At 44.6% G+C, this 14,518-nt stretch overlaps 1 protein-coding gene across 1 annotated transcript in view; it reads right to left on the reverse strand.

Moving 5' to 3' along the window:
- Positions 1-267: 267 nt before the first annotated feature.
- MGMT (O-6-methylguanine-DNA methyltransferase) overlaps positions 268-14,518 on the reverse strand; it is a 149,930-nt gene continuing 135,679 nt past the window's right edge. Inside the window, exons 4-5 of the mRNA XM_086616793.1 lie at positions 7,308-7,447; positions 268-399 (exon numbers count right to left, since the gene is read on the reverse strand). Of these exons, the coding sequence (XP_086472919.1) occupies positions 268-399; positions 7,308-7,447 (272 nt within the window). The remainder of the gene's footprint in view (positions 400-7,307; positions 7,448-14,518) is intronic.

Consider the following 14,518-nt stretch of genomic DNA (forward strand, 5'->3'; position numbering starts at 1 on the left):
CGCAACGGGCCCGGACCGCCGGAGTCATTCTGCTGTAAAATGTAAAAACAAGAAAGGGCAGAGGAGCTGCATCCCTCAGGACGCATCCCGCTCTCTTAATACAGCGGCGCCACCACGCACTTCGCTCCGGATCTTGCATTATATTTGTATGTCACTCAAATATTTACCATTTTTTTCTGAATTCTGCTGGGCGCTCTGAGAGCTCGTTAGAAGCCGCGTGGCGGTGGCGGGGTGTCTTGGCTGGTTAGCGGCGGCGGCCGAGCTGCATCAATATGCTAACTTCTCCTTCTGGAGCTTCTCGTGCGAGAGCAGCCACTCTTTCATCAGGATTCCTCCTCCGTAGTTGCCAGTCTGCCCGCTGCTACGGATCACCCTGTGGCACGGTATGATAATGGGGATCTGCAAAACACACACCCAAAATAAGGAAGGGGGCGAAGGGAGAGGCGAAGGGGATGGTGCCCCTCAATCCACTGCCAAACCAGTCGTCGCCCGCCACTAGACTGGCAGGGACACTGGTTGAAGTGTCCATGTCAAGGACAATCCCGGCAGAGTCCCGGCTGTGCCGGAGGAGGACCGGGCAGCCGTGGCACCGAGGACTTGCTCCTGGCCAAGCTGCTATGGTGCAGAAACAGCGCAGATCAGGGACCGCTGCGTGACGGCCACGGGCTCTGCGCACCACCCAGTTCTTCAGGAAAAAGAAGTTATAGGAGAAATTTTAATACATAAAAACAACGCAAAGTCTTAAAAGAGTAAAATCCGATCTATTCAACCCCAAAGATAAAAGGCTCTTTGCAAGGCGCAGATCTCCCTGCCCTGCACTCGCTCCATCCAGCAGCTGGGACCTCAGTGTCCAGGGTGGGTGACGAAGCCTGGCAGACCCACAACGCACACAACGACTATTGAGCATCATCCCAGGATCTGAGCATCATCCCAGGATCTGAAGAGGCCGTATTTCTGGAAAAAAAAAAAACCCAGACCACTAAGAGCAGCGCTTCCACGAGCCCCGCTGCGCCGGCGGATCTCCTCCTCTCGCTACAGCACCTCGACGTGCACTGCTGAAAAATTCCATCGGAGAACAAGGCGCTATTTATTATTTAACAGCAAGTCAATCCAAAATGGGTTGTGAATTTTTAAAACCTACAACAGGAGAGATTTAATTCACACCTAACCAATTTAAGAACTTTCTTCCTCGCGCCTTCTACTTTGTATCATTTATAGCCAAATGTCACGGATTCTGAAAAAATCAATGCGAGAAGTTACATAATAGACTGATCATGCAGACAAGTACATAAACGCCTTTTTTTTCCCCTCTTTTTTATTACAGGTGATTATCATAGTTGAAGTACACACCATAAAAAATGCAATACATCATCTCTAATCACGCCGTATGTGTTTTGGTAACTGCATAGTAATTCGATGGCAATGATATAGCTGTGAAAACAATAACTCACTGGAAAGTGCAGTTTTCACAAATCTGGATATCTGAAGTCAAAAAATATAATTTATTTATATATAGACGCATAAATCATGTACTTTACACTGACTTATTTTAATCCTGCTTAATAGTTATTTCAGTACAGTTGAAGCTGTGCTCATTTTTGAGCCTGAGACCCCAAAGAAGCTGGACCTTTATAAATAGGTTGTTTTTTGGTGTTTTTTTTTTTTTGGGGGGGAGTTCTTCTGATTTATTAAGTAATTTTAATGGCTGAAATTTAAAATCTCAATCTCAGCCCACAGGCTATCACACTAAACAGGAATACATATAAGTGGTTATTGTTAATCAAGGTTTAATAAATGCAAATAAATAAAAAGGCTTATAACAGCTGCTGTATTTGGAGCTGGCAATGCCACAAGTGAGTTATGCATCCGTGACAATGCCAGTGAGTACCAATAAAACCTCTACTCCACACCATGCCATCCCGGCGCTTGGTTTACGACTTCTTTAAAGGAGTAGTTTTTTTTGCAAGTGTTTCTCTGTTTTGGGATTTCTCTGTCTTTACAGTCCACGTGCACGAGTTACTGCAGGCAGATCTGCTTGAGTGACAAAGCCATAACAAGCCATAAGAACACACTGTAAAAAAATCTCCAAGGTTAATTTGCAATTCTTTAAAAATATATGCAGTAAATCAGGGTATTTTGGTGGTAAGGCTATAAATCTTGCTACAGACAGGGGCCAAAATCTCTTTCTGAGCTGATGCAAAGACACTGGAACCAAGGGGTCCATGTCCATCCAACCGCGTCCTGGGCTGCATCCAGAGCAGCGTGGGCAGCAGGTTGAGGGAGGGGATTCTGCCCCTCTGCTCTGCTCTCCTGAGACCCCCCTGCAGTGCTGTGTTCAGCTCTGGAGTCCCCAACATCAGAAGGACATGGAGCTGTTGGCGTGGGTCCAGAGGAGGCCACGAAGATGACCCGAGGGCTGGAGCACCTCACCTGTGAAGACAGGCTGAGAGAGTTGGGACTGTTCAGCCTGGAGAAGAGAAGGCTCCGGGGAGACCTTCCAGCACTTTCCAGTACCTAAAGGGGCTACAAGAAAGCTGGAGAGGGACTTTGGACAAGGGTGTGTAGTGACAGGACAAGGGGCAATGGTTTTAAACTGAAAGAGGGGAGATTTCAATGAGATGCAAGGAAGAAATTCTTCCCTCTGAGGGTGGTGAGGCACTGGCACAGGTTGCCCAGAGAAGCTGTGGCTGCCCCATCCCTGGCAGTGCTCAAGGCCAGGTTGGATGGGGCTTTGGGCAACCTGGTGTAGTGGAGGGTGTCCCTGCCCATGGCAGGGGGGTTGGAACTGGATGATCTTTGAGGTCCCTTCCAACCCAAACCATTCCATGATTCTATGAGTGCCCCTATGTCACCCTCCACAGCGTCAGACATAAAAGAAAATGTGGTACAAAGGCTGCACCAGCGCCGTAATTTAAAAATATCGAATATTGCTCCAGTTTGGCTTAATTGTGGTGACAACTTTCAGACTACTAAAATAATTAAACCTGCTAAAATTTATTAGGGCCCTAAGGACATTTTAGAGGGAGTACTATCCTAGTCTGGCACTTTAATGCCTCAGCTACATTTAATGTAATTTTTATCAATAACCAAGCGGCTCATAATACTATAGCTCTGCTGAAATCTTCATGCTGCGAAATCTAATTCATCTAATACATGAATCCGTCACTTACACAGACCCGACCTCAAACACTATAAAACTTCCAAACCCACAGATTTGTCTCCAACAACAACAACAAAAAAAATCCAGATGAAGGGGCCCCTCGGATCAATAACGAAGTCCCTCTGATTCGGGCACCAGCTGAATATTTTCTCCAACTTTGCTTTTGTTCTTCTGGGTAGAGGCCCACAAGGGAAAGAGCTTGTTTTCACTCGCAGCCTCATCAATACCTAAATCCTGGTGAACAAGTGACACTGAGAAGCTGTAATCAATAGCTCCCTGTGCGTTTTTTCTTCTGGTCAAATGGTTCAGCACTACTGACAGCCCTGACACTCAGAACATGATGCTAAATCTTTATCAACAGCCATCTGGGTGAGTGGCAGAACAAGACTCGGGCGGTCATTAACGCTCGTGGCAATCTGTGAATAAACTAACTCCTCGATAATGCGTTTGTTTAGGGAAAAAAAAAAAAAGAAAAAAAGGTGGGGGAAGAAAAAACCAACCTTCCTGCACGAGATATCGATCGCCTTTGAACCGCGTTTAGCAAATTCCGTCTGAGGACGGAGCGGTGCTCGGCCGCGGCGCTCCGCTCGTTAAAGAGTTTTTAATTTGAGGCAATGGAAACCTGACCTGCCGGTGGGCTGGAGACCTCCAGAAACTGCCAAACTGTCAAAACCCCATCAGCCAGGCCGCGATGACGGAAAGAGCTGAAACATCAAGTTATAACACACAAGAATAATCGCACTTGGCAAAAAATCCCCTCTCAGTTTGCTCGTGTCCTGTGGCTTTTTCTCCCCCCTTTTCCCCGGCAGCCACAAATGCCGCGCCGTGACCCGGCGTGGGGTTACTGCCGGGTTATTGCCAGCCACCGACGGAATTAACGCACCCATTGGTTTAGGTGTCCACCACGCTTCACTCCCAAAATTCACCATCTTCTCATAAACGCACTATTACTCCTTCCCATCTCAAACATTTCCCATCCGAATAACATCCTTGAGTTCGGACAGGTCGATGGGAGCGTCCAGTTGCACACTCAGCTGAGCTTCAGCCCGAACATTAACGCAATCGGAGAGAACATAAAAACCACCGGATGCAGCTGGGACTGCCGTTAACAGCCCGCTGAAGATGTCTTATTTAAGGCACAGAACAGTCCTTTAGGATGGCCTTGGACTAATCAGCCCAACACTCGCCATTCCCCACGAGTCTCTGTGATTTCTTTTTGATCCTCCTATACTAGTCTAATGAGATTTTTAATTGAACTTTATGGGTTCCCTTTGAGGACCACAGACCTTGCAATCAATCTGAAGCGCAGTAAACTATTTGAAGTTCCTCTTGCGAAAGGTGAGCCATCCCCACCATGTCCTTGGCATAAATTGAGGCAAAGATGTCGCGTCTTTCAGCTGCTGCTGGCACCTCTTCCACCTTCTCATAAAGTTGAAGGTCATCGTATGAATTATGTGAAGCAACTCAGCTACAGAGGGAAACCTGTGGAACGTGCACGCTACCAAAATTACAAGACTGGCCCCTGATTTGTAGAAAGGAGAAACGTGCTGGTATTTCGTGGAAAAAGGTGAGATTCGCACTTTTATGAACGAGTTTGAGGAACGATGCAATGCCAGGCTCGGGTCTATTTCAAACGCTCATTTCTACTATTATTACCATCCTCATTAAATCATGTTTATGATTTAGTCATCATGTTTATAATTTAGTCCTTTAATCACAGGCAGCATCTCAAGGTGCTAAGACATTGCTGTTTGGCATCGCTTCTGCAGCAGCCATTAACAGGAGTGTTCGCTTTCACTCCATAATCGCAACACAAGCATTCACCAGCGTCGGCTTCTCTCCTGCGAACAAAAATCGCTCATCTGCTGCTTAACAAAACATCAACATTCCTGCAACGACTTCCAAGCACTTGCCCCTCAAACCCAGCGTTTCTGTCCCAAAGCTCCCGTTGCAGGTGAGCTCTTCGCGTTCTGCGCCGACATGTTAACGATGCTGCGGTCCAGGTGACGTCTCCAGTTTAATGAGCTGTTTAGTGAGATTCAGAGCTCAATATCTCATCTGATAAAGAGACTGCGAGGGTGTTTGCACACACGCAACGTCCACGGGCATCCCGTGATTCCGCGCGGGCAGGGCACTACCGTAGAAACTCACATCGTGTCTGATGGGTTTAAGCTTCCAAGCTCACCAAAGTACAAAGTACACCCTGATGTTTTAAGTGCATATCAGATTTTCCTACGAAACAGCTCATAAAAGCAGCATAAAGCTCCGTTTCGTCAACACGCTGCATTGTACTTGACAATACAAACTATTTTAATATGATGGAATGCTTTCCAATAGAATACGGAGTACATTAAGATAAGGCAACACAATGCAAACCTACAGGAAACAGTTCTCAAAGAATAACAATACAGTGTTGTGCAAAAGGATATGTAATTGCTATCGCCTAGAAATGTACCCGGCTTTGCCCTCAGGCTGCAGTGGAGCAGCAGCATCCAAAGTAGCGGTAACAGCAGGTTGTGGTGTGAAAATTCCTGCTTTTTCCCCTGTGAGGAAGGATGAAAATAGTTCTGAAAATATACAGCAAAGCTACTGGAATTTTTTTTTAAACGAGGTCCTATCTGATTATTGTTATTTCCCATCCCGTACTACAGCTGCAGCGTTTTCTGTCTCCAGCAGAAAATTTTTAAGCGTATTCTAGATAATAATGTATAGCTTTAGGGAGAAAGAGCTATATTAATGTAATACTGCCCCGATATTTCACAACAGAAAGCTGCTGATAAAAACCAATCAGTACCGTAATGACAGCCCTGCCTATTCCAAAACACACTTTTATCACAACACATCTCCTTGTAGTTAACCTGTAATTTCATGCATATTCCACATGCAAACACACACACGGTCCCTTTTGTACTTCCATGGGAGCACCTACTCACTATGTTTCTCATATTTCCCATATCAATCTTTGCATGGTCCTTCAGACCTACGAGCCAGAACATGCAGGTTGACTATGCATCATCTGCAGGTTGATTTCACAAATGAGGTGAACTATAAAGGTAACACGTGGCACTGCAAACCCCCCTCACCTTTATTAGATCTGAAGGTAAAGCCACCGGCTCTTGTGAAAACAGATTTTCTAACCCGCTTTGCAACTACACGTTGCAGTCTCATACGTACCTTATTAAAGAAAACACTGAGAGGACTGAATGTGAAAACCACACAGGAGGTCAAAGAGTACAGCAGGTGTAACGCTGGAGAAGAGGAGAGCAATTCGGGTATGGAAAGACACACATTGCTCAGGGCAAGTGGTAATGAGGGAAAGTATGTCGAAGAATGGCCAAAACGGCCACAACGATATTCATAGAAATTAACGTTTTTTTTTTACTTTTTTTAAAGGCAACTAGTAAGGGAATGCATGTGTAAGGACAGATATACTGGTGTTCCCTTTACTAGCTCTTCCTTTCCTGAGTCGGGGGCACAAATACATCTGGAAATCTAAACCTGGACAACTAAAAGGGAAAGATAATTATTGGCAAGACAGACAAAGAGGCCAAGTATTATAACATACTGTTTTTCCAAAATCCACAGGGCTAACCTAGAGCACTGCTCCCTCCAGTTGGTTCAAATTCAGGCAGCTCACCTGCATCTAATGGAGAAATGCCATTTACAGCTGGTTTGGGGCGCGTGGGGAAAAAAATCATACTGACAATTAGGGATTTGGTTCAAATCTGATTTAAAATCCCTCCTCTTCCACATCTTCAGAAACGTATCCACGCCAGAGAGGATGGACTGCTGGTAACACAACCAGAGCTACTCATACCTTGTCAAACTGAGGTCTGTGTTGGGGGATAAAAGACTTCCCCCACCTAAGAACGTGTAAGGAAGTTTGGGAACAACAACATGCATAAAGGCTGAGGAATTAGAAGAGCAGCAATGGTTCTTTTTCAAATCTAACGCCATATATGGTAGGGAATAAATCACATTAAACTGGGTTGTGCGTTATTGCTGATTAAAAACACTTACTGACCTTATTACTCATGGTAGACCAGTTTTCATAGCAGATAAATTTAATCTAACGACATTTAGCCCGCAAAGCTCTCTAAATCCACCATCTTCCATCAACTTTACTTAAAAGTTGACGTGAACTTACGGGATTGCTCCTCATCGCTCCTCCCACCGCTCTCGCCGCTCTGCCGTTGCCCGCGAGGTCTGCTAATTGCTTGTAGGAAACGGCCTCTCCAAACTTCACGTCTCTCAACAGGGTCCACAACACTTGTCTGGTGAAAGAATCTGCAAAGAAGACGAGGCGAGCGCCGTTCGAGCGCACGGCTGGGAAAACCGAGACGAAGCGTTCGAGAAACCCAATGCAAAGCAAGGTCTCCATAGCAGCTCTCTAATTTAAACGGAAACAGCCCCGGTGCACTGTCCTGTTATTGCATCCCGTATCACTACATTTAAATACATGATTATTAGAAAGAGCGCTTCGAGTAACCGATCACTATAAAAAAAGGATTTAAGGCTTTGATTTTCCTATATTTTTAATTTGCTCCAAGTACAATTATCCTGTTAACTCATACAATGTGGTTTTTCCATTAAATTGGCAGAGCACAAATTAGCATAGAGTCAAATTAAAAAGGGAAGAAATAACCGGCTCTACCTATTTCACAAAGCCCTCGCATCTCCAGCTAATTTCCAACTTCAGCTGGGACGCGCGGCAGAAGAAGCCCTAGAGCCAGCGGACTCGGTATTATCCTGGCTGACTGCATTTTATAGTCGAGACCCCCCAAGCTACTGCTCAGCACTGCAGACATTACAAAATATAAGGACTAGCTGTGACCTTGAACGTACGGCACATCCTTAATGATACCGGGCTCTGAAAAAAAAAAAAAAAAAAAAAGAATGTATCTTCCATTATTTTAATTTTAATTCACCAGCAAATTGCTTCTAAGTGTTCCAATCGCTGAAATAATGAATAAGTAAATGCATTAGGACCAGCTTTCTTCTGCATCTCAGGGCTTTACCTTCCCAACCCAGGATTATTTTACAAAAGGAAAACCGACAGTCGCGTTTGGGTTTTAGTTGGGTTGAACACCTCTTGCTCTTCCAAGGCACTTATAAAAGCTTTGAAGATCTAACTAGTGAATAACTTACTGAGAGGAGCGAGCTGGCGAATGAAAAAAAAAAAAAGGAAAAAAAGAGGGGAAAAAAAAAAGGAAGAGAGACCCCTTCCCCCAGCTGAGAGCTTCAGTCTCCAGCTTTGGCAAAGAAACGACTGATTAAAAACATTTTCTTTCTTTAGTTGTCAAAAAAGACATTGATTACGTTACATAGGAACACAGCGAAATGTGATTTTGTTCTTAAAGGAAACCCATCCACCATTACGTGTGTGTTAAATAATAAAAATCACTTCTTAACTGAAGGGAATGATAATCACTTCATTGAAAAAATCTGTTTAGTCTTTATTATAACATTAAGCAAATTAAACATCAGCATAATCCAGGTGATATGAGAAAAGGGTCATCAAAGAAATTAACTTTGTTGTTCATTAATTTACATGGATTAGTAGAGGGCAAAGAGATAGCAAATCTGCTCTAGTTTTTTATGATATAATTTCAAACTGTACACCATTTGTGGCAGTAGGGTGACTTTGGGGTTAATCAGACTGATTTGTCCTTTTAATTGCTTTCTATTCAAAGAAAATTCATTAGATAATGTTCTCTTCAAAATTCATGAATCAATTTAACTGAAGAAACCACATTAACAGCTTTGGGTTCATTAGCACAAGCAGTTGTGTTACGAGCTGATTGCTGGGAGGGTTTCCTTAGGCAAACAGATTTTGTTTACTGTGATTTCTTCAGAAAGGTTTATTTCAAATCAAATCCTTACTTCTTATTTTGGTAACCTTCTTTTTAAGCCGGCAGGATCAGCGTTAACCTCGCCAGCTCAGGGGTCTCGGGGAATTATTGCCTGGTGTCATCTTTTAAATCAATGAATCGCGGTGACTCCCATGTTGCCGGGGCCCGAATCCAAAAAAATCCCTTTTTTTTTGCCCCCATTTTTGGCAGGGGTGACGATGGGCTGGGATGTGATGGGCCTGTAACTTTCTGAGACCTGTAGGAACAGGGGCAGAAGCGGGTGCAGCCCGTGCTGGGGCAGCGAGCGGCAGCGGGAGGACGGGGCAGTGGCCGAACCCCCCTGGCATCACCATGCCCAGTGATGCCTAAATTACTGAGCACCTTTTAACACGCTGAAAGAGGGACAGAGATTACCCTCTTCTGCCAAGCAGGGATTATCCTCTTTCCAGAGCCACTGGACGTTTTTCCTGGGAGAAAATACACTGTCTCTGCAGCCACACATAAACCACTCGAAGTTATAGTTCAAAAGAACGAAACATTTAGCAATCTGCACATCGTTGTACGCGCGTATCTGAAAACTCAGTTTCATCCTGTAGGGAGCGAGTGCATTAATTAGTTTAAGCAGCTCTAAGAGACATTGCCAAACACTGTTATTGAACTCTCTGCGAGTGCCTGGAAGCATAACCTGCCCAAATTACATGGCTGAACTTTCACCAGCTTCCAGCGCGTGCCAACGTTTTCTGCTGTTAAGAATCATTATGATGTGCTGTAATATACGCACATAAAAATTAACACACACACAAATTTTCTCGTTACATGAAAACGCTTTGTACCTCCGCGAGCTGAGGATGCCCACATCGTTCTGGAGAGGCAGATGCCAGCAGAGCAACAGCTGAACTCAACCACACTGTACCAATGGGAGTACCAGAGGTTTTCTCCTTCTTCTGCACTCACCTACAGCACACACTGTACGTTCTCCCTCCAGGTGACCAGGCTCTGGACCACCCTCTTGCCAAGGAACATGTGCTATGGCCAACACAGAGCAACTCATGTTGCTAGATGCTATTTCTCATTTAAGCGATCAATAATTTTGTAGAATCACAGAATGGTTTGGGTTGGAAGGGACCTTCAAGTTCATCTGGTTCCAATCCCCCTGCCATGGGCAGGGACACCTTCCACTACACTGGGTTGCTCAAAGCCCCATCCAATTTGTCAGATTTTACATGAAAATGCACACCTCATCGATTCCGATTGGGAGCTGGAGCTGCACCAGGAAGGTGGAGGTGAAGGCAGAGCAAAGGATGGGGAAGGGAGAGGTCCGAGACCAAGTTAGGTTTCCAAGACTCCACAGCCCTGAGGACCCATTCCCACCTCCAGCTGCTGCATCCATAGCACCGAGGGATCACAAAGGTAGTTGGGAGGGTTTCACAGAATGGTTTGGGTTGGAAGGGACCTTCAAGATCAGCTAGTTCCAACCTCCCTGCCATGGGCAGGGACACCCTCCACTACACCAGGTTGCTCAAAGCCCCATCCGACCTGGCCTTGAACACTTCCAGGGATGGGGCAGCCACAGCTTCTCTGGGCAACCTGTTCCAGTGCCTCACCACCCTCAGAGGGAAGAATTTCTTCCTTAGATCTAATCTAAATCTCCCCTCTTTCAGTTTAAAGCCATTGCCCCATGTTCTGTCACTACATGCCCTTGTAAAAGGGTTTCCAAGGGTTTTCACAAATGCAAAGAAACAGTTATAAATACTTACAGCTTCTCACCATCGTTTTCGCAGCCTTTCTGGGGGCACTACACAAACAACTTTTTTGCTTGTTTTTACACTCATCAGTTTTCACCGTTGTTACCGTTGTTAAAATATCTAGCATAATACTTCAAAAATACTCCAGTTTGCCCACAAAACAGCAGCACGAGCGTCCACCTAATCCAGAAAACTTAACTTGGCTCTTGGACCTTGGAAGAACAGACTCATATTCCAGCTGAAGAACTTTTACTGACAACAAGCAACTGTGTAAGCATTTAATGCAAGCGAGAGCGCTCATTTTTAGCAATTTTGAACGTCTCTCACTAGGAACTAGGCAGTTAAAGCCATATTAAGTATGTCACCTAAACAGCAATCTGAATACCAACAATCACTCCTACCCTACTCTAGACTGAACTAGCAAGTGGTACATGAAAGAGACAAATGCTTGTCTAAGTTTCTTAACTGTTTAATTATATTTTGCTCGTTAGCAGGCAGACCAAGAAACGTTTTTCTTCCCTTTTTCAATGGCTGTAAGTCCCTGACCATTGGTACTCTATGGTAAAAAATGCAATTGCTCATTGCTATTAAAGGATTACTGGGAATATAGACTAGACCGTACGGTGATACTGTATCTCATAAAATAGTCCAAACATCTCACAGCAATGGAGACAAAGGATTGATTAAAATCAGGGGTCCTGCAACCATCTTGCCAAAGTCATTGAGAAAAGACTAAAAACTTTTACTGTTGCTGTCTGCGTGTGTGATATTGATATATTACAGAGACAGAATGTGCCTAACTGAAAAGAATAAAGTTAAACTTCACTTTTATGCTTGCTTAAATAGTTGAACCAAAGCAAAGACCTTGGCCATTCTGAATGACTGAGCTTTATGAAAGAAGATGCAAAAATAATCTAATTATTTTAGAGCACCTATTACTGACTTGATATAACCCACTGTTGACTTTATAGTAAAAAAATATATTTATAAAAATGAAAGTGGCAAAAGTTCCAACAAAATCATATTTAATTTTAACAGGTAAATAACGGAGGGATTAGACAAGTATTTACCTGAATTCTGCCTCAAGTTACTCCAAGACCTCCGAGAGCACCTCTGTGCCCGTTACTTTGGATACAGACAAAAATTCCTCAGTTAAAAACACAGCCAATTCCACTCACAGGACACAGATCTAAAGGAAATCCCCTGCCTTAAAAGCATCAATCTAACATTTATTTTTTTTGAAACATTTTTGTCAAAAACTTCCTCACAGAATAAAATTTACTTGCTCCTCATTTCTGCTACTGAGCACAGACATACGACACCCTGCGCATCTAGTTCTTCTAACGTTCATCATCTGAGCTTGTACTAGCAGTTTGCTCAAACTCCTACTTTATCTTCACCCAGTCTGACTCCAGCTGAGGTCTCTTCCCACCACCAAAACGTTTGTGATTGATAACTGCCACGTTGATCCTTTCCCACCATCACTCTATAATCCCATCATTCAGATGACTCATGAGATAGTTTCCCACGCTCTGTCCTATTTATGATTGCATTTAATTAGCTAAATTAATATTTATACCTGAAACATATCGCTTTCTCATCATTCAGATCTGACCCCATGGGATTGCCGGCCAAGAGGAGCTGGACCTCTCTGTTGACTCTCCACTGCATAAGAGGCAGGGCAGAGCCACCGGACCACCACGGACAACACACCTCGACTGTGGTCACATCACACTTTTTTATGTTTTTATTTATTTACTTTATTATTTCTCACCAGGATACCCCTGTACCGTGGATCATAACAACGAAGCTGTGTTTCTAGTGCACGTTTCTGTGGCACAACAAAAGGAGCAACAGTCCTTGAAAACATGTTGCATTTTTCCCCCAGTAAACATTCTACATTCATTCTACATTTACCTGCAGATAAATTATGGTCAACTGCAGCGCATTTTGACTACAGAACTAGCAACCGTTCAAGCAGATGTCATTAAGTGTTCAAACACTCAAAAACCCAAACCAATCCAGCATGTAGCACTAACAACAGCTGAAGTTACCTGTTCCCTCCAACGTGGCATCTCTGGGGAACACATGTCCTCGCAGCAGACCCTGCAGTGCCCATTTCTGACCCTGTACCATAGAATCATGGAATGGTTTGGGTTGGAAGGGACCTCAAAGATCATCTAGTTCCAACACCCTTGCCATGGGACACTCTCCACTACACCAGGTTGCCCAAAGCTTCATCCAACCTGGCCTTGAACACTTCCAGGGATGGGGCAATCTCTTCTACTATTTTCTGCGGATACAGTTACATGAGTAAATGCATAATGAATATAGTAAATATGGTAAAACAGAAACACAACTATGATTTATAAACATGTTATGTATCTGTATCACTTACATGAAAAATGTACCAACACACTTTCTTTGAAAATATATAACATTCAGGTTGGCTCACTTGAAGTGGCCGAGCTACGTTAAAACCCAATTAACGGGAGCTGTTTCTGATCTGTAGTTTAACACAGTTTTAAGCGCAGTTCCCTTCAGACTGCTGAAGGGGTTGTGGGGCCAAATTCTATCCTTAGAAGCAAGTAACTCTCCCCGGACCTCATCCAGCAGTATTTCTGCAGGTTAAACTCCCTGGAAGTCAGTGGGTGTTTTACTCGAGCGGTAACTGATATTCTGACCCATTTTTTTTGGGCGCAGTAGCCTTAACAGCAGTTTGCTACGCACTTGTGAGAGCAGACTACAGTTTTAGAGCTGATGGAAAGGAGGAGTTTGATGCTCAGCACCAGCCCTTCACATCCCCTGTCTGTGGCACGGTGCAAACTTGTGTTTCCTTTTTCTCCCCTGCCCCAGTTGCAGTTGGGCCCAACGATGCTAAATCAGACCATAAACAGAAATGTCTTTATTTAATGGCTGTTACCGACATGTAACGATCTGCTCGATGGGCAGTGGAGGGGAAGGGCAGGGTCCACCCCTCTCCTGCGATGCAGCAGGTACCTCTGATCATCCCAGCCTCTTCTAAGTCCCCGTGGGTGGAAAATCCCGAGTTCCCTCTTGAACTTTACTCTCCTGTTTCGATCAACCAAGTTGTGTCACTGAGAGTTATTGAATTAGGAAGTTCAGAGGAACAGACCCCCTCTCTGCATGTGTAAATGATGCACGGCCTCCTCATCACAGTGGCTGGGTGTGCTGGAGCCCAGGGCTCACCCCCGCCGAAATTAAAGATGTAAACCACCCTCCATTAGGAAGCCAACCAAACAAGGGCAACACTGGATGAAAAAGACTGCAAAAACGTTCAATAAGTAGTTCCTCCAAGAAATTCTCATCATCCAAACCCTTTCAGCACACACAGGGAGGTAACGACACCCTACACCATCGCTTTCACCATCCACATCTCTCCTGCGCCAAAGCCACCTGATGCCATCGCTGCTGCTGGAGACCCAACACCACTGAACTTCTCAGGTGCACAAACATTCCAGTCAACAAGGCCAGGTTGGATCAGGCTTTGAGCAACCTGGTGTAGTGGAGGGTGTCCCTGCCCATGGCAGGGTGGGTTGGAACTGGATGATCTTTGAGGTCCCTTCCAACTCAAACCGCTCTAGGATTCTATGAACATCCAAACTATAAAAAAGCCTCCAGCTTCCGTTTGCTACGTTTCAGCCACTGAACAGATTTAAGCAAACGGCTACTGTCAAGAGTTGAGGCTGCATCTGCTCAATTTAAGGCATCCAGAAAGCCTGGTCAGGCTCAGCATCACT

The sequence above is a fragment of the Tauraco erythrolophus genome, chromosome 9 (assembly GCF_009769465.1).
Source record: "Tauraco erythrolophus isolate bTauEry1 chromosome 9, bTauEry1.pri, whole genome shotgun sequence".
Classification (NCBI taxonomy): Eukaryota; Metazoa; Chordata; class Aves; order Musophagiformes; family Musophagidae; genus Tauraco; species Tauraco erythrolophus.